The sequence below is a fragment of the Gymnoscopelus microlampas genome (assembly GCF_963454915.1).
Source record: "Gymnoscopelus microlampas genome assembly, chromosome: 23".
In the NCBI taxonomy this organism is placed as follows: Eukaryota; Metazoa; Chordata; class Actinopteri; order Myctophiformes; family Myctophidae; genus Gymnoscopelus; species Gymnoscopelus microlampas.
In genome coordinates, this window is record NC_139960.1 from 14,013,238 (window position 1) to 14,034,400 (window position 21,163).

The following is a 21,163-nucleotide window of genomic DNA, read 5'->3' on the forward strand; positions in this document are numbered from 1 at the left end:
GTGGGATAACATTCCGCTACAACATGCCTTACATTCCTCTCTCTCTCTCTCTCTCTCTCTCTCTCTCTCTCTCTCTCTCTCTCTCTCTCTCTCTCTCTCTCTTATAGGCTACTATAACTCAGTGGTTCTCAAAGTGGGGTCCGGGGACCCCCGGGGTCCTTGAGGGAGTACCAGGGGGTCCCCAGCAAGATGTATATGCATTTTTGTTTTGTTTGGGCTGTTCGTAAAAGAAACATTGACACATCTTCTCTTTTGGGGGTCCCTGGCACAAACTCTTTTCAAATGGGGGTCTGCGGCAAGATCATCAATTTGGGGGTCCTTGACATGAAAACAAGCACTACTGTAACTGGACAGGCTGAAGTGTTGTTGAGGTCTCATGCAGGAGTCAGAATGAAGGACAGATGTCTGCAGTGCTGGAAAAAAATCTATCATTTTTTGTAAAAGTATCAATAATGCATTGTGGAAACACTCTGTAAACACAAGTAAAAGTCAGGTAATCAAAATTTACTCGAGTAAAAATTCAAAAGTATTGGCATCAACATATACTTAAAGAACCAAAAGTAAAAGTAGGCTATACTCATTGTGCAGAATGTCCCGTTTCACAAGGTATCACATCCAATGTATTAAGATATTAAGAAAATAGCAGATCTACAAGCTTACAACACGTCACATCTCGAAGCGTTGTGAGCTTGTGGATTGGCTATTTTCAAATAGCCAAAGATTAAATATAGGGCTGAAGTGGTTAATGCATGTTTCGTAATAATAATTCAAATCTACACAGGCACTGTGTGGGTCGCCTCCTGGCCTGGCTCCTCCGTCGTCTGACCAGAAGTGATCTGAAGTGATACAAAGTAACGACAGTAGTAACTAAAGTTTTCAAATAATTGTAGTGGAGTAAAAAGTACAATATTTGCTTCTGAGATGTAGGAGTAGAAGTAAAAGTAAAGGAAAATAGAAATACTCCAGTAAAGTGCAAATTCCTCAAATTTGTACTTAAGTACAGTACAGTACTTGAGTACATGTAGGCCTACTTAGTTACTTTCCACCACTGGATATCTGTTTGTTTTGTGGCAGTTTTGATCTTTTCCTTCTTTCTTTCTTTGATTTAGCTTGTTTTCTGATTGATTTTATTTTTCGTTTATTTATTGTTGGTTTATGTTGACAATGATCAGAGAGCCTAACTTGTTATGGTCGTTCTTCTATGCAATTTTATTTGTGCACCTCAAACCCTTTCTCCTCCCCCTCTCTCTCTCTGCCTCTCCACTCACTCTATCAATTCAATTCAATTCAATTAATTAGACTGTGTTGGCAGGACATATACCATGCGTTGCCAAAGCACAATGACGATTATTCAAGTTGTTATAATGTTAAATGAGCAAAAATGGTTTGAATGATAGAAAAAAAGATGATTAAATTAACAAATGAAATGAAATAATATAAGCAATCAATAATCAATAATACAGTTGACAAGCAATCAGTCTCTTTCTCTCCAGGTCTCTTGCTCTGTCAGCTCTCTGTCTCCTTTTCTCCTGGTCTCTCTTCTCTCTCTCTCTCTCTCTCTCTCTCTCTCTCTCTCTCTCTGACTCATAGACATTAATTGACACAGAAGCTGAGCCAGCATGAAACTGAAAGATTCCTCTTCTCTTGTTATACAGAATTTCATCATTTAGTAACATTTATGGTAGAATTATAGCTATAAGGTATAAAACCCCAGTTATGACCCTGGCCTTGACCTTTAAAACACACATAACAGTCTATTTCCTGTTGGTCTCTGTAGGTGAGAGTGAGTGAGCGTTTGTGAAACGTCAGTGAGTCTGCAACATGTCACAACCTGATGGAGGAACGCACCCAGTGGCCACACACACACACACACACACACACACACACACACACACACACACACACACACACACACACACACACACACACACACACACACACACACACACACAGGCAAAGAGGAACCAGTGTGCTGTAGAAGAGGAAGTAGCCTCCTATTCTTAGTTGCTCTTTCCTGTCTGGGTGTGTAAACAGCCATACACAGTGTGTGTGTGTGTGTGTGTGTGTGTGTGTGTGTGTGTGTGTGTGTGTGTGTGTGTGTGTGTGTGTGTGTGTGTGTGTGTGTGTGTGTGTGTGTGTGTGTGTGTGTGTGTGTGTGTGTGTGTGTGTGTGTGTGTGTGTGTGTGTGTGTGTGTGTGTGTGTGTGTGTGTGTGTGTGTGGGTGGCTTTGATTTTGAACTAAAAGCAGCTTCACTGTCTTTTTGACATGGGTCCCCTGTCAGGATTTAATTCCTCAAAAGATGCTTTCACATCTTTTTCAGTTTGTGAGATATATATCGGCCTATCGGTGATTTTAATTGAAGTCTGATAACTCTCAAAATATATCTTTTGGGTATTTTTCTGCCTTTATTGACAGCGCCCCTGAAGAACATCTCAACTGGGTCCAGGCTGGTGCTGGAACTCAGACAGTCAAGTGAATTGGTCAGGACAGGCAGAGCATGGAAGGCAAGAGGACAGTGTGGGCGACAGTGTTGGAAAACTTACTCAATTTCTTTACTTGAGCAAAGGTATCAATACTGCAATGTAGAAATACTGTGTTACGAGTAAAAGGCCTGTGTTCAAAATGTTACTTGAGTAAAAGTACAAAAGTATTGGCATCAAAATATATTTAAAGTACCAAAAGTAAAAGTACTAAAATGTTTGAAAATAGCCTATGTATAAAATAGGGCTAAAGCGTTTAATGTATGTTTTATAATATAACAATGTATATCTGCAAAGTAACTAGTAACTAAAGTTTTCAAATAATTGCAGAGGAGTAAAAGTACAATATTTTCCTCAGAGATGTAGTGGAGTAGAAGTTAAAGAATTGAAAATTGCCAATACTCCTCTAAAGTAAAAATACCTCAAAACCTTACTTAAGTACAGTACTTGAGTAAATGTACGTAGTTACTTTACACCACTGGTGGACGACGCCATCTCCAGATTAAAGCACCAAGAGCCTGAGCTGATGAACACAACAAGGAAGGAGTGGCCTGGGCTGGGGAGAGACACAGAAGCTGTGGTCCAAAGCATCCTGGAAAGAAAGGAAGAATCTGGTGGTCACAGTAGTGACCAAGATGGAGGAAGACAGGTTCTTTGCCAAGTCTATTGGCCAATGCCAGCATGGCCAGTGGACAAAGTGGGAGTGGCTTCCTACCAAGGTCACCTGTGGAAGATGGCTCAGGAAAGGCTATGTTTTCTTATCAGAGCTACTTATGACACCCTTCCAACAACAACAAACCTGGCACGATGGTATGGCTCAGAGCAGTGGTTTTCAACCTTTTTTGCGTCAAGGACCCCCAAATTGACACACATTAGCCCAGGGACCCCCATTTGAAAAGATATGGCAGGGACCCCCGATAAGAGAAGATTTGTTACGGCTCTAGCAGTGATTCTCAACCATTTTAATTTCAAGGACCCCCAGTTTGACATGCATTAGGGCTACGGACCCCCATTTTAACGGCATTTCTATCTCTGGGACCCCAATTTATATTATAAAATCAATGTTAATTTAACTCTGAGTTACAGACCCATAAGGGTCCATTTGGTTCCTATCCATCATTTAGCTGGGGACCCCCTGGAACTCCCTCAGGGACCCCTGGGGGTCCCCGGACCACTGGTTGAGAAGCACTGGCTCAGAGGACAACGGTGGCCTTTGCGAAACAGCCAAGGGAAATCTCTGTCGGACGGCTTTGGCCCAGGGCCGTTACAGGTGGCGGCATGACCAGGTACTAAGGACGCTGGCAGAACACATCACAGAAAGCATGAGATTCTGGTTCGCTGTTTGTAACAGCAGGACAAGCCAGGAAAAACTGCCCAAAATCGGACAGAACATCGGTCCTGGCTCCAGTCCAGGCAAAGACTGGTCAATGAGAGCAGACCTCGACAAACAGCTACGCTTCCCCATTGACATCACCATCACCACACTGAGACCCAACATCGTCCTGTGATCGACGACCGAGAAGCGAGTCCTGTTCGAGTACTGTTCGAGTTGACGGTCCTATGGGAGCAGAACATTCAGGAAGCGTACGAGGGGGAAAAGGGCACGGTATGCTGATTTAGTGGCAAAATGCCAAGAGAAAGGCTGGAGAGCAACGACCTATACAGTGGAAGTGGCTATGTTGGCCTCTCAACCAACCGCTTCCTGAGGGACATTGGCTTCACGGCAGCAAAGGCCAAGAAGGTCCTAAAGCGGAAAATGTTTCTGGCTCTGGCTGCGAAGAAAAGACAGGAGTTGGGGGAATCGAGACGCTGCTGAAGACCCTGGAGCTGGTATTTAGGTACAGGCTGAAGTGGGCCTGACAGAAGTGCCCAGAGAGGTTCCAACATCAACCTGCAATATCCAGGTGCAAGCCTGGCACAGGGAGGACGACACCCCTGCCTTGCAGAGTCCAGGGGTCACTACTTGGTGAGCAAGGGACAAAACACCGGGCCAGGATGGCCCCCCAGCTGAAGACCCTACAGCTGGTGCTTAGGCAGAGATGCCCTGCAGGTACCAACATCTGCCTGTCAACAAAAGCACACCGTGAAGAAAGACATGCAGCAAAGGTCTGCCAGGCTCAGGAATCGAACCCAGGACTCACTGTCAGACATCAGAGCCTAAGTGGTATGCCCCTTAACCAATCGGCTAACTCTTAAATAAGTATTTCACTAAACATTTCTCCAGGTCATTTTAATTTCATTCTTTTATTTATTTTCAAAATATACATTTCTTTTAACCTTTTTAACCATTTTTCAAAAATAGCAGATCTACAAGAGATCTACTGCAGATCTGCTATTTTTGAATAGCCAAAGAAATCTGAAATGGCAGAGATGTGTTCCCGGATTGAATGGGTTAAGTCATTGAAAAAACCCGGCCGCCTAGCACATTAGAAAGACAAAATCAGTTACCACTACCAAGGACGTGTGTTTTCAATGAATATTATATAACCTGCTTCAAATGGATACAAAGAGTATTCAGAGAGCTTCAGCCAGTTGAAGGTAGAAGGGCTCGTCGGTGCTCAACAGGGTCAAGTTGACAGAATAATACCTGAGAACTTCAGGAGAGACTACTCAAATAAAATGCTGGAGCACTCGACTGGTCTGCACGTATTTATTATTTTGCAGGAGTTTGACTAACGTTTGGACTTGATCTTCCTCAGAGTCAAACAGATCAAAGGAGAGAGATGATGTACGGTAAATGTCAGCTATTTTGCATAGAAGAAAAGTGAGCAAAAAAAATATACAATAAATAATAGAGACATCCAGCATGGATAAACAATTGTGTAAGTACATGAAAAAACAATGAATATACAATATATATATACTGTACATATAGCATTCAACAGTTTCCCTTTTGTAGGACAGTGATGTAAGCTTTAAACTTTAGAGGGTATCTTACCATAATATGTATTTGTATTATGTATTCTAATTTTTTTATTAAATCTAACGGTTTAACCCATTCAATCCGGGAACGCATCCCTGTCATTTTAGATTTCTTCGGCTATTCAAAAATAGCAGATATACAAGCTCATAGGGCGGCACTCTATGAGCTTGAAGATCTGCTATTTTTTGAAAATTTGTGCAAAACATTTGTAACTAAAATCGTTGCTTCTGGGTCTACCTGGAAGAAAATATTTTACAAATGTTCGCTTTAAAAAATATATATTCAAAGATTTGCACATATTTTCACGATTAAAACAAAATGCAGATCTACAAGCTCATAGCGCTGCACTGCACTCTGTGCCACGCTATGAGCTTTTAGATCTTAAAATGAAAAAAATAAATCTTAAAATGAGAGGTTAATTTAACCCACCTGATAAACACTGTAGGCTAAAAGCCAAAATCAAATCAATATGAGTATTGACACATATTTGTAAACCTTGTTCTGCAGGGTATTATTTCCACAAAAGAGCCGAATAGAGCCAGGATAGAAAACTAGAGATCACAAGAAGGTTGGTCTTTTACTCCCTGTGGTGGATGCTGCATTAAGGGTATAAAACCAAAAGGCTTCCCTCTGCACAAGTTTTTTTGATGATATCGCCTCTCCTAGGGGGGTAGGGGGACTTTTTCAATCCTACTGAATTTAAAGGATGCAACCGAACCATGGTTTGCATCCATGCAGTGACGTGCCATAGCACACTCCATGTTTTTATACCATACTGCGGTGCTTATGCTGCTCACTAATTCTAATTTTGAGTGCTCGCCCGGTCTGACCCACATATACTCGACTGCAAAGGCATTGACTTTAATAATTGCAATTACATGCTCAAATGCCTTTGCGGCCAATTTTATGGGGTGTGGCAAGTTTGGTGTGATTTTATGTTTTGAGAGGCATCAGACATATTATTACAAAACATACATTAACCACTTCAGCCCTATTTAAACTTTGGCTATTTGAAAATAGCCCATCTACAAGCTCACAACACGTCTTGAGCTTGTAGATCTGCTATTTTCAAAATACTTTTTACACATTTTAGACATGCTGCATAACTAGTACTTTTACTTTTGATACTTTAAGTATATTTCGATGCCAACGAACATACAAGAACTTACAAGACTACTTACAAGTAAAAGTAAAAGTACAGAAAATTGGAAATACTCCATTTAAGTAAAAATACCTCCAAATTTTACTGAAGTACAATACTTCAGTAAATGTACTTAGTTACTTTCCACCACTGGCTGTAGCTGGCTATTGTGTTTAAAGGTTTATGAAGGCAGACAGGCAGAAAGGGAGACGGGTTTATGAAGGCAGGCAGAATGAACGTCTTTATTCAATTTTTTTTGGAGAAAAACAACAGTGGATCTTTGTGATCGAAACATCATCAGCTCCATGTTAACATTGGCCTCACATCATAACAAGGCCTTAACAACTTAACATCGGAAACTAAAGAGCGGATTGGTCCTCAAATGACAAAACCCCGCCCCCCACCACAGTCATTTCAAGCATTCTACTGATTTGATCTTATGCCAACCGTCAGTCATTCAGCAGCCAATCAGGCGGCAGTACCGCTGGAATAAACAAAACTTTGAAAAGAAAATTAAAAAACAAAACAAAAACAGGGACGATGTACAGGAAGATCGACCAATCAGAAAACAAAATAAGAAAGTGGGAGGAGCTTCCAAGCCTCAGAAGGAAATATGTTTTTTTTTTTTTAATATAGTTTTGTCTTTATTTGTCAAAGTCTTTTAATCTGTCGTTTGTTTTTCGTTCTGGTGAATTCTCCCCTTCTAACTGCTGTTTCAGTGCAATGCATCATGGGTAACGATCGCTCGCTAGGAGAGGGTGTGTGTTTAAGTACTACACACATACGCGTGTGCGTGTGTGTGTGCGAGCATGTGTGTGTGTGTGTGTGTGGTGTACAGTGTGTCGTCATGGTTACATGCTGCAGGGGGAGGGGCTTCCAGCAGCTCTTGTGGGTGCCGTGTTGCATCGTGGGTAACGTGGTCCTTTTTTAGCTGGTGTCCATGGACTCCATGTTGGCCGAGCTGGAGTCTCTCTGGATGGAGTCAAATATTGCGGCCAGCTCCTGATTGGATGAGATCTGCGTCTGGAACTCTGACATGAGAGGAGATTTTTCCGCCTCTGGGATGGAGAGCAGCGACACGACGGCTCGCATCGCGCTGCGCTTCAACTCATCCTGCTTCTCAAACTCCTGCTTCACCGAGTTAGCCTTCACCTAGAAGCACAGACACAGAGTACAGTTATGGTAAGTAGCGTCACTAACAGAATCAGACACAGATTTACTGATAGATCAAACACAGTAACATCTGGTAGCAGTGTGCTTAAATAACTAAATTATTAAAAATTACTACAAATTTCTGCTCTGCTTCTGAGGTTGTAGATCGGCTATTTTCAAATGTTTCTTATATTATTTGACAATTTGGCCAATGATTGACTCGTTTTTGTATTATGGTTGATTACCTTTGATGCAGTAATGGTCTTCTCTTTTTTTCCTTTCTTTTTTTTTTAAATAAAAATGTCTTAAAAGTCCTTAAATTGTCACTGAACTGTCATCTGGGAACCACCCCCCCGACCCACAGGAACCACTGAACTAAAACACCAATCAGTGTGTGTGCATAGGTACCTTGGTTGTGCATGTAGCTCGTAGAGGTTCTACCAGTCTGTCCAGTCTCTGGAGAACAGCACTCGGACACAGAGACGACAGTCGAGCCAGCATGAGAAACGTCAACATCTACAAAAAAAAAACATACATTAGTATTATTATTCCTTGTATTTAATAGTTATTACAACATACAACAGTCCTCTGCTTGATTGGCAGTGGTGTAAAGTAACTAAGTACATTTACTCAAGTACTGTACTTAACTTTTTGACTGCCAGAGTATTTTCATAAAGTACTCCCCCAGTGCCAGCGATTTTCGTTTTTTTTTTGTTTGTTTTGTTTTTTTGTTATTTTGTAATTTAATTTTCATATATTTTGTCTGTCTGCAGTTTTAAACACATACGACAGATCAACCAGCAGAGAGCAGTATATTGACAACTCGATCACTCGCTGACTCGCTCGACCCCCTCCAAACAGGCTCAAACAGTCCGTACGTCATTAAACGGATGTGACGTTTTTCCACATTGCCGATCGGGCTAAAGTACGATGTGATACACGACCCCGATGACTGTTCGTCACCCAGGCTAAAGAAAATAGAACTGGAGCTCTCCGTTAGTTTTTTATACCGTGTGAAAAAAACGTGTTTTTCCCTATTCTGGCCGAAAATGACCGGGGAAAAAAATTAGAACCGGAATCTGCGCCATGAAACCGAAACCTAGTGAGTCTGAAGGTATCAGAAAGTGAAACTGATGATGAAAAATAAACAGAGCAGCGCGATCACAGATTAAACAATGAAAAAGCTAAACTCGTGTCTAACGCGTCGACGGCCAACTGGACAAACTAGCAATTGAAGCGTTATCGAGGCAACGGCAGTCAAAGAGTTAAGAATGTTTGCTTCAAAAACACACATATATATATACATATATATATATATATATATATATATATATATATATATATATATATATATATATATATATATATATATATATATTCAAAGATTTGAAAAATGTTCCACGATTTAAAAAAGAAATAGCAGATCTACAAGCTCATAGCGAGACACTTGCGCCGTGCTATGAGCTTGTAGATCTGCTATTTTTGAATAGCCAAAGAAATCTTAAAATGACAAAGATGCGTTCCCGGTCTTAATGGGTTAAAACCAAACTGTGTGTGTGTGTGTGCGCGCGTGCGTGCATGCGTGTACCTTGATGTCATAGTGGTCTTTGAGTCCGTCCTCTACATGGTTGAGGAATGTGAAGATATCCAGTCTGTCCAGACAGCTGTCCAACAGAGTGTACATGCACTCGAACGCTGCTTTCCTCAAATCCAAACCGTCATCCACCGTGTGTTTGAATGGTCCCATCTCCACCTGCACACACAATCACAAAGATATGTTGATGGCATCAAATAATACAGGCAGAAATATGTCGCAACGGGTCAGAAAGGGTCACCGCAGAAACTAGAAATTTCGAGTTTCAAATAGGCTCTATTCACAGCAGCCATATTGTGAAGACATTCACAGGTATTACCTATGATACTAATGAAGGCTCTGTTCCATTCTGATCAAACAGAGTCAGGGTTGCTGATTGTGTGCATGTTGGCTCACTGGAGACACTCTGTTACACCTGTGGGTCTACAGTTGGGGTCCAGGGACCCTCATGGGCTTCCAAATGGCCCCTTGCAGGTGTGTAACTCTGAGAGTGTACAAATGGAACCAAATGGACCCGTAAGGGTCCATTTGGTTCCATTTGTACACTCTCAGAATTATGGGGGTCGTGGAAACCACTGTGCTACACTAAATGGAACAGAGCCTTCATTAGTATCATTGGTAACACCTGTGAAGGAAGTGATAATATGGCTGCTGTGCATAGAGCCTATTGAAGGCAAGGTGAGAAATGTAAACATACGGTAGATACATACAACTATGTTGTCAGTTACTAGGCAACTGTAAGCTAAATGGTGGCTGCAAACTACAAAAGAATACCACTTAATTTATGCTTGATCGTGCAACATGTCACTTGCCAAAAATAGCTGCTCTAGTCAGCAAGCGACACAGTGTTGTACTACGGAGTATAAATTCGATTGAAGCATCACAATCAAGATCAAACTCGATATGCAGACTATTACTTTGAGTGTAGTCTGCACTCGACCAACGCAATTAGACATTTCATGGCAATCGGCCAATTAGAGTTCAAGTGTGCAAGTGGATATTTTGGCCTAAGGGCAGCGCTAGAGCAGTTGTTCCCAACCTAATCTGGATCAGAGCCTACTTGAAAATCTTGAAAGCTTTCGCAGTATTTCAGTTATTTGTCATATCTGCCCTGTGCAATTTTTGATTACGTAGCCTAAAAGGCTTCATATGTTCCAACGTTCAATGACCAAACACACAATTAAATCGTTACTCGCAATTATTTGAGTGAGAATTAATCGTCAACTTGAATTTGTAATCGTGACAGCCCTAATCGTGGTATGTTGGGCTATAGCCAATATACCCCAAAATACCCAGGTTGAGGTTATTTGGTGAATGGGTTTGATGCAGAGTCTACTTTTGAGATGGAATATGCCTTTCTGCCAGTGATAGTCTTTTGAATAAAATTCCAGTTAGTTTTAGTCATATTCTAGTAATTTGAAATGTTTTAATTTTTGTCCAGTTTTAGTCGACTAAATATCACAAAATTATAGTCGACTGAATCTACAGTTGATTTAGTCAACTAAAATGTATTCTACTGGATCTCTTCTCCACTAGTCCCTCACTAACATTTTAGTCTAGTTTTTATTTGTTGACAAAATTGTCAGTATTATATTTATATCGTCAGTCTTATATTACTATCGTCATAGCTTAGTTTTTATTTAGTTTTTGTCAGTGAAAAAAGGTAGTCGACGACGATAGTTTTAGTCGACGAAATCAAAACTGCTTTCTGCCATGCTATGAAAAAGAAGAAACAAGAGCAATAGTAATACCATTGCAATAATAACTACAACAACAAATAATAATAATAGAAATACCTCTCTTATGAGCTCTTTCCTGACTTTGGTCTCATTATATAGATGTGGTAAAACTGTGTCCAGAAGCTCTCGGATCAGACTGGGCTTATTATGGGCCGCCGAGTTGAACGTTACCAAGGCAACGCGCCGCACATTCAGGTCTGGGTCTTCTAGAGTCTTCAGGAAGTCACCTGGAATATATGAACCAATCAGAGACATGATGCAAGCGTGTGGGTGTGTACACCAGTGGTGGAAAAAAGTACTCAGATATTTCACTTAAGTAAAAGTAGCAGTACCACAATATAAAAATACTCTGTTACAAGTAAAAGGCCTGTGTTCAAAATGTTACTTGAGTAAAAGTACAAAACTATTGGCTTCAAAATATACTTAAGTACTAAAATGTTTTAAAATGTGTGCGTGTGTGTGTACCTATACAGTTCTTCAGTAGAGGGTCTATAGGTTGAGGATGATCAGAGATGGTGAACTTGACAGCTGTTACCACAGAGCTTCTGGCGTAAGACGAACCTAAACATTATTAACAAATTAAACACTAACCCAACATTAACAGTACAACTTTTAATGAAACAACATTAATAGTGCCTGTCAATATTATGTCCGTAGTCTCCCCCTCCTGACGAAGAGAGGTATTTGCACTGTGATGTCCAAAGTACAATTAAGTATTGTATTAACATAGTCTACCTTACTGGTTAAAATAATGCTATATTCATTCAAATAAGTCGTAGATCGTCAACCCATGTTTAAGAGCTTCAAAACTACTGTTTGTTTACAGCACAATAACCAAGACAACAAAGTGCAGCGTTTAACCTTATATGGTTGTATTAATGTAGAAAATGTATCTGAAAGAAATAAACAATATTCTAAATCTGACAACTTTAATATTTGCATAATAAAAGTATGCAAACATAGAACAGTAGGATATAAAGTAAATAGCACCAAAAAGCAAGTAAAATAAAGACATTGCAAATAAACTTTGGCATGGCCAGCTGGACGCATCCTACTTTATCCTAAGTTATGAACAACAAAATCTGCGTAGAAATCACATAAAACACGATAGAAAATAAAAACAAAAAAACACTGACATTTTGACCAGATTGTATAGGGTCACACATTTGAGTATAGCACCGGAGCAACGTCTCTGCTCTGTACCGGGTGCAAAATGGCGGTGTCCGTGGATTACATTTTGTATACTGAGATATTTCTTAACATGGAATTTGTTGTTGACAACAGTGCATGTGCGTCCCATGGACGCACGGACGGTGAGTTGCATGCGTCTTTTCTTAATCAGATGTGTCAGAGACGCAGAACGCAGGTCTATCAGCATCACTGCATAGATATATTTATAGAACATACACAGAGATACAAGTACCGTATAGATATATTTATAGAACATACACAGAGATACATGTACCATATAGATATATTTACCTGACAGTAGATAACCCTTCAGCCTTGGCAGTAGAGTTTCAGGGTCTATCAGAGTTAACTTTCCCAGACATTCAGCAACGACGTTTCTGGTTCCTTCCTCCTGACACTCACAATGTTTCAGCAGCAGAGTCCACACTGACTCTACATAGGGCTTCAGACCTGGGACTGAAGCTGAGCCTAAAACAAAGCACACACTCTACATGTTAGCAAGTATACTACACAAACTGAAGCAGTGGTGTAAAGCAGTACATCTACTCAAGTACTGTACTTAAGTAGTAAGTGCAATTTTGAGGCATTTTATTTTTTACTTTACTGGAGTATTTCCAATTTCCAGTACTCTTACTTCTACTCCACTACCACTACAATTAATCGAAAACTTGAGCTACTAGTTACTTTGCAGATATAAGTTATTACATTATAAAACATGCATTAACCACTTTAGCCCTATTTTATACATGGGCTATTTGAAAATAGCCGATCTACAAGCTCACAACGTGTCGCGACACGTTGTAAGCTTGTAGATCTGCTATTTTCAAACATTTTAGTTTGGTACTTCAGGTATATTTTGATGCCAACACTTTCATACTTTTACTCAAGTAACATTTTGAACATAGGCCTTTTACTTGTAACAGAGTCATCTTATATTGTCGCGTTGATACTTTTACTTCGGTAAAATATCTGAGTACTTCTCCCATCACTGGACTGAAGCCACGGTGGGCATCAGACCTGCAACTGAAGCCGACCCAGGGATGTAAATAGGGCTGCAACTATCGATTATCTTCTTAGAAATTATTCTATCGTTAACTCTTTTGATTAATGGAATAACCGAAAAGCGCGTTATTTAATTATTTCAAATATTTCAAAGTCGCTCTGCGATTCTTTCTCGTTGCGAAAGAGGACTTTCTAACTGCTATTGCCATACTGTTTCCTTGAGCAAATGGTGCAGAAACATGTGCCTGTTCTTTTAGTTTGTCACATCCAGAGTCAAACAATCCCCCGTCTCACTGTCAGGTTTGTGTTCCAAATTTCCCTCTGCAGTTGTCACAGTACTAAATAAATCTGCTTAATTGCTAAAAAAGACAGCATTGTGCAAATGAGTTAATGTCAAATTTACATCGACCTTAAAAATACCCTCTGTGGGTACGACATGACAGAAATCAGTTGCGGTGATGTATAACTTTAACATTTAACCACGTCCTTTAGAGAGTGCAGTAACGGATACTGTAGCAATAGCATAGTTACTTGAATTTACCTATTATCTCCTTTAGAGAGTGCAGTAATAGATACTGTCTTTTGGGCTGAGAGGAGATCTCTGAAAGGACGAAGGGGAGGTACTCTGGCAGGTTGCCAACAGCGATCGAACCCAACGCATAGGAGGCTGCTGACTTCACCTACAGATAGACGGTAGAGAGATTGACAAGCAGAAATTAGACAGACATACAGGTGCGAACAAACTTTTAGAGACAATGTCTTTAGCTATGATTCAGTTAACATTTCAGGGGCTGTGTCCACAGAAAGTTTTTTTTTTTCTTAGAGTGACGGAGCGCTTTGGATATCATCTCCAGAGTGCTACACATGCACTGAGCGAGTCGCCTCTGCTCAATGATCGTGGGTGTGTCGCTCTGACCCTCTGCACAGGAAAGACAGATGAGGCACTCCTCTCCCAAAATGTTTTTTTTCCCCTTCTTTATTTTTTTCTCAATTTTTTTATCCCACGATTTTGTAACCCTATCTTTCACCCAGTGCTAATTGCTTAAAGTTGTAATCCTGGGCGCTACTCTCCCTCTGCCAGGCTGGGGAGAGCCCCGAACTGAGCTCATGCTTCCTTCAATGCATGAGGAGTTAGCAGACCGCTTCTTATCACCTGACAAGGGGGAGTTTCCCCGGTAGGACGTAGCGTGTGGAAGGAACACGTTATTCGAACCAGTTCCTTTCCCCTCCACCAGGCGCCCCGGCTGACTAGAGGGAGGCTGGATAGAGACCAGGATTACTGCATGCTTTTTGTGAGGGTACCTAACCTAGGGGACACGGGGAGAACATGCAAACTCCATACAGAAAGGCCCTTTCACCAACCCCACCAGGAGAGAACACGCCCCTAGCCCCCACAGCGTCCCCGATGGGAATCGAACCCAGGACCTTCTAGCTGTGAGGCGACAGCACTACAGACTGCGCCACCGTGCCCTCAGACTTTTTCTTCTTGAGGCGCACATAGCGCTCCGTCAAAAAATGGTGGACGTTGAGAGCGCTGAAACGTGATGCTCGGCGGCTGGGAAGAGGAGCGCGCCAGCGTGTCTTTACCATAGACTGCATGGCAGAAAGGCACTGGCAGCTCAGAGAATGCTTTCTGTAGACACGTCCCCTTAAGCCCCCTCCAGTACTTGTATAGTTCTCCAGAAGTTTAATGTCTTCCAGTATCAACCTGTACTCCTGTAGTATTATATATTTCATCATGGATGTTTCACAAATAGTTAATTTTGAAAGCACACTTTCACTTTTTTTACACTCTTGATTTTTTTGGGGGGGCTTAAAGTGATAGTAGTCACACAAATGAATATCACTTCACCTGAGACTGGCTAGTTGGTTAGCGTTTTGGGTTTGATTTCATAGGTGAATGAGAGGAATCGTCCACCTTAAAACTAGGCTCTGAGACGTCGATGTGCTCAATTGCACTTTATGCTAACCAAAATTCCCTTGCGGGATAATAAAGATTTGACCTTGAACTTTGACATCGCCTTCATGGGAATTAATCAAGTCCACCTGGTTGCCATAGTGGCATTACTTAGACTTTTCCTCGAAAACAATATGCAGTTTGGTGGAGAGAAAGATTGTGGGAAACGGTTAACAAAGATTTGGGTGGATCACCTCTTCACTCGTGGAGGAGAAAGCATCGAGGATGACAGTCTTGAGTTCTGGTTGGCTGCTGAGGTCCACATGATGGCCGACTTCACCCAATGAGAGCAAAGCTAACAGTCTGATGGAATCAGTGGAGCGGCTGTTCTTCACATCCTGTTCATTTCAAAGTTAAAACAGTCAGATGTGGTTCGTTAGAACAAAAGTAAAAAAGATTGCGGTTACAATTTTGATGGCTACACAACAATCTGACAACTGGAATTTAAACATCTGATGAGAGACACAAGTCTCGCAGCTGGTACTGATGTAACAGTTACACAGATCACATTTAACTCTGACAGTGTACAAATGGAACCATTTGTACACTTTCTAAGTTTCTGTTTCCTATCTATCAATCATTTAGCTGGGTACACAGAAATTACAAGCCGGACGTTTTTGGAAACAAGCTTACTCAGCAATTGATGGCATCACACAAATATACAAAAGTGTACTGCAAAATTTTCTTTGAGTATAGATTTGAGTAAAAGTTATAGCAAGGTGTAGCATCATTTAGTCATCTAGTCATTTAATCGGTTCATCCCTAATTTGGAGGTACCAACAATTCTTTTCAATGGTGAAATGACTGAAATCAACCTGGTTTGGTGTTTGTTCCAATACCAACATGGAGGACTTTTTCTTTACTTGATGGCGTCGCTTAACGAAATTAGACGATTTACAAACTCACATGTTTTGAGCTTGTAGCTATTTTCAGCACGCGCACGACACCATTATACGACAAGTATAAGTCAGGCATAACCCATAAAGACCGGAAAAGCATCTGTCATTTTACATTTCTTTGACTATTCAAAAATAGCAGATATACAAGCACTATGAGCTTGTAGATCTGCTATTTTTGAAAAACAATTGTGAAAATTTGTGTAAATCTTTGAATACATACATTTTGAATAGCCAAAGAAATCTAAAAATGACACACAGATGCGTTCCTGGTCTTAAAGGGTTGAGAAGAATAAAGTATAGAGTTGGACAGTGAGACACGTACCTGTATGAACTGTCCCACCACAGCAGGTCCTTCGTTGGGACAGGCTCTGGTGAGCGCCGCCACACACTTAGCGATGGAGCAGTAGGCCTGTTTGTGAGCCAGAGCAGAACTCTGGGAGTAGACTGGTCCCGTTAGCATCCTCAACAGGTCCATGTAACCCAAACCTACTGTGTCTGTGCACACCAGAGCCTACACACACACACACACACACACACACACACACACACACACACAAAAAACACAAACACACACACACAAACACGTTAGTAAACTGGTTCTGTTAGCATCATCAGCAGGTATGTAGGGCTGTCACAATTACAAATTTAAGTTGACTGATTAATTGTCACTCAAATAATTGCAATTAATGATTTAATTGTGTGTTTGGCATTGAACAATGAAACATATTGAATTTCTGTTTGGCTTATAGGCTTCATAATACGAAAATTGCACAGGGCAGATATGACAAATAACTTAAATATACAAAGAAACTGACATTTCTAATAATTTTAAATGTAAAAATGTATAAAAATCTACAAGCTTCGTGATTAGGACTAAAAGAGGAATAGGTGAAGAGGTGTACAAGGATTCAGAGTAGTGGTAGAATGAGTAGGAGGAGTAGAAGTATCAAGTCACAATCTGTATAGGAATGATGTCATTTTATTTTATCTTCGTATTTTTGTTCTGCATTACAGTCTTATTCTATTTTATTTTGTTTATTGTGAGCCCATTCAATCCGGGGACGCATCTGTCATTTTAGATTTCTTTGGCTATTCAAAAATAGGAGATCTACAAGCTCATAGCGCGCCACCGAGTTATGAGCTATGAGCTTGTAGATCTGCTATTTTTTTAATCGTGAAAATTTGTACAAATGTTTGAATTTTTAAGCAAACATTTTGTAACTCAAATCTTTGCTTCTGGGGGTCCCTGCCCTGGAACTAAATATTTTACAAATGTTCGCTTTAAATATATATATATATTTAAAGATTTGAAAACATTTTCACGATAAAAAAAATTAGCAGATCTACAAGCTCATTGCACGGAAAGAAATCTAAAATGACAGATGCGTTCCCCGATTGAATGGGTTAATGTGTTGTGTGTCCTTGTGGTTTCTGTATGCATGTATTGTTATTAAAACTAAGAAAAATCATTCAAAACAATTAAATAATAATATTTTCGCGTTAATTGCCCGAAAATATTATTTGTTGCCCAGCCCTAGTACGAGTGTCAGAATGTCGTTCGTTACCTGGTAGAAATCCAACATGGCCGCCAGCGCTCCTCCCTGCAGCAGTGGGGATCGAACCAGCGATATGAGCTGTGTGAGGATGTTTCCTCCACTGAGCTGAGCCAGGGAGGAGGGGTGAGTCTGAGCCAACGTGGACAGGAAGCTCAGCGCCATCTGAGACACGTGCATGTCACTCTCTGATATGAGGGGAGGAAGTTCAGCCAGCACCGCGTCTATCATGGCCGGAGTCACTGAGGAACTGATCAACACAATATAAGATCATCCATAACATTGATCAACACAATATAAGATCATCCATAACATTGATCAACACAATATAAGATCATCCATAACATGCTGTCGTGGCAGAAACCTTGTGTCCCCATATTTAAAATGTTTGCCTTTTTCTTAAATGAACGCTCTACTTCGCCATACTACTGTGTCACACAAAAGTAGCAAAAATATCCTATCTAAAAGCTTGTGGCGGGTTGTGAGCTTGTAGATCGGCTATTTTTGCTGCCTGTAAATGATCCAAGCACCACCGAAGAAGAGTACACCCGGAATAGATTTTTTTTTTAAAGCAAATTGACTTCCTGTGGGAAAATCGCTACATCTCCGTTCCTCTTGCTTTACGGCAAAAACAAGCGCCATTCAAAGGGCCACAGCTGTGCAATGGATTTTCCCCCTATACTACGACACTGTGTGTGTAATGAGCCGATCTCTTTGAGGACGGAGGTCACGGAGAATATTCCATGATTTTTCAAAGGTACAGTAAAATCGCTCGTTTTTCCTGGCAAGAGGTAGACGATATTTATTAATTTATTCATTCTGGAAGTGAAAGAGTTAAGTGTGCCTGTGGATGTTATTAATATTGAACCAAAGAGTTAATAAAAAAAGAGCTTGTGAAAATAACTACATTGGAACATTGGTTGGTTCTTTTTTTCCCCATTTTCCAAAAAGTAACGAGGTTTCCAGCGACGACGTCGATCATGGTGGAACTGTTAGAATGAATCTGTCACTGTGTCACTGGTAGACAGACAGACGTACCTGTAATTCTTCAGCAGGATGTCCAGTGCAGCTAACGTACACAGTTTGAGAGCTCTCTGGTTCTTGCGGAGGAATGACGCGAGGATGGGAACAGCTTCATGGAGTACAGGACCCAGGTCGATGTTAAGCGGAGAGCCTGCTATCAGCGTCAACGCTAACGGAACAAAGAGGAGAAAAGAATTTCACTCTATTGTATTGCAACAATAGTACCTTTAACCGTAGTGAATCTGTATTCATAGAGGTAGCACTACAGTGCATTTAATAGTAGTGAATCTGGTATTGTGCTAGCAGTATTTATTGAGGCAGTAGCACCTTTAACAGAAGTGAGTCTGGTATGCTATTAGTCCTAGTAGGATTTATTGAGGTAGTGGCACCTTTAACAGTGGTGAGTCGAGTGATTTCATTTTTGAGTCGTTCCAGGAAGATGAGCAGTGTTCCAGGGAGCTCAGTGGGCAAACGGTCACCTAGGTAACGGCACAAGAAGACATGATGAAACGGCTAGTACAACAGGAAGAAGAGGATGTTAAAACAAACATTACTATTCATTACTTAACCCTCCCTCTCCGCCCGCCCTCTCTCTCTCTCTCATCTCTATGCCTATGATCCAATAAAGACTGGAATGGTTGTAAAAAAAATGTATAGCACTTTTATCCAAAGCGCTTTACATTGATTGTGCCATTCACCCATTCACACACACATTCATACACCGATGGCAGAGGAAACCATGCAAGGCACCAACCTGCTCATTGGGAGCAATTAGGGGTTCAGTGTCTTGCTCAAGGACACTTCGACACTAACTCTGGGGGAGCGCCACAGCGTGGGATTGAACTGAGAACCTTGCGGTTTCCAGTTCACTCTACCCGGCCACTCTACCCCTGAGCCACTGCCGCCCCGTTTGTCATGATGGAGACAGGTTCTGTGACCTATCAGGTAAATTCATCCCCTGCCTTTTAACTTAAAAACAGAATCCAACAGCGAACATGATCATATTTAGAAATCTGCATCGTTGTTGCCATTAACAATAATAATAAATAGTCACAAACCAGATGAGAATATAAACCGTGGTTACCTAGGTTACAGATGATCTGGCCCATACAGGAAATGGCTCTTTCTTTAACTTCCTGGTCAATGTCAGCAGCTCGCAGGCGCTTGATTGTACAGCTGAACAAGTCATTGATGTAGGGGGAGGGGTCAAAACTCTCTGGGTCCTCTGTTATGGTGTCCAGAGGTCTGATCACCTGGAAGAACACAACACAATACATTTTACAGCTCAGTACAGAACTAGTTCAGGGTTCTGCTCCCTTTGATAAAATGGCTACAGCAAGGTGTTCTATTCCCTTTGTTACTCATTGGCTAAAGCAAGGCACTAGGGCAGGGGTCTTCAACGTTTTCAGGCCAAGGACCCCTTGGCTGAGAGTGAGATAAAGCAGGGACCCCCATTATATATTGTATAGAATATTAATTTTTTCATAGATTTCATAGGCAGCTTCATAGACTTGTTTCACAGCACTATTGTTGGATTCATGTTAATGTGTATTTCCAGACATTTAACCATGCACTTAAACAATACTTAGTATACCTGACCTTTCACTCTGTACTTAGCCTGCTCTTTTCACCCCCTACACTAAACCACTTTGCCGAAAATAGCAGATCTACAAGCGCACAACGCCTTGCAGCGCGAGGCGTTGTGTGCTTGTAGATTTTTGGCAAAAGTTCTCCTCAGAATAGGGATGCTTGGATGAAGTGGTTAATGTAAACATCACACAAAGATTTGGCGGACCCCCTGTAGTAACTCTGAGGACCCCCTAGGGGTCCCAGACCCCCTGTTGAAGACCTCTGCACTAGGGGTTGAGTGTTACCGAATGACAAAAAGCAAGAATTAGGCATTTTCACCAGATGTATTCAGATCGGCATATCAAACCATTTAGACATGAGGCTGATTTTAAAAACTACGTTTTATGAAAAAAAAAAAAAAAAGTATTCCAAAATGTAAAAACATTCATGTTGCTATCTATATATATATATATATATATGTAGCAACGTCTAAAATGACACAGATGTCTAAATGGGCTAAACTTCAATAGCTCCCCTTGGAATGAATGTGTCACTCTTGCAATGAACAGGGTGATTTTAGAAGGTGAAATAAAGCAGGTGTTCAATACTCTGGCTTGACTCAACATGACACCTCTGTGAAACCGGAATGTGCATGCAAGACAAGTTACCAAGAAGTCATTAAATCATGATGTTATTTATCTGATTGACTTGATTAGTCATGAAAAAATATGAACCTTGCCAGTTTGCTTTTTTGTCTCGCTGTGCCAAACGGTTTTATATAGTTCTCAGTGTAATGGCATATTACTGAGATGGTGGCACTATAAAGACGAACTGTTGAATGCAAGTGATTTTTGGCAAAACTGTTACATTCTTAAAATGTTAGCCAAACTAGCTGACATATAAATGGTGACATATGGAACTCAGTGTCTCGGTTTCAAC

General features: G+C 40.9%; 1 protein-coding gene across 1 annotated transcript in view; it reads right to left on the bottom strand.

The window, feature by feature from the left end:
• Nucleotides 1-6,759: 6,759 nt before the first annotated feature.
• Nucleotides 6,760-21,163, bottom strand: part of cand1 (cullin-associated and neddylation-dissociated 1) — a 31,870-nt gene continuing 17,466 nt past the window's right edge. The window contains exons 14-26 of the mRNA XM_084050280.1: nt 19,740-19,908; nt 19,045-19,134; nt 18,671-18,824; nt 17,645-17,882; nt 16,402-16,590; nt 15,375-15,518; nt 13,765-13,903; nt 12,513-12,689; nt 11,496-11,591; nt 11,088-11,257; nt 9,286-9,450; nt 8,106-8,213; nt 6,760-7,697 (exon numbers count right to left, since the gene is read on the bottom strand). Coding sequence (XP_083906406.1) covers nt 7,473-7,697; nt 8,106-8,213; nt 9,286-9,450; nt 11,088-11,257; nt 11,496-11,591; nt 12,513-12,689; nt 13,765-13,903; nt 15,375-15,518; nt 16,402-16,590; nt 17,645-17,882; nt 18,671-18,824; nt 19,045-19,134; nt 19,740-19,908 — 2,064 coding nt within the window. The 3' untranslated portion in view covers nt 6,760-7,472. The remainder of the gene's footprint in view (nt 7,698-8,105; nt 8,214-9,285; nt 9,451-11,087; nt 11,258-11,495; nt 11,592-12,512; nt 12,690-13,764; nt 13,904-15,374; nt 15,519-16,401; nt 16,591-17,644; nt 17,883-18,670; nt 18,825-19,044; nt 19,135-19,739; nt 19,909-21,163) is intronic.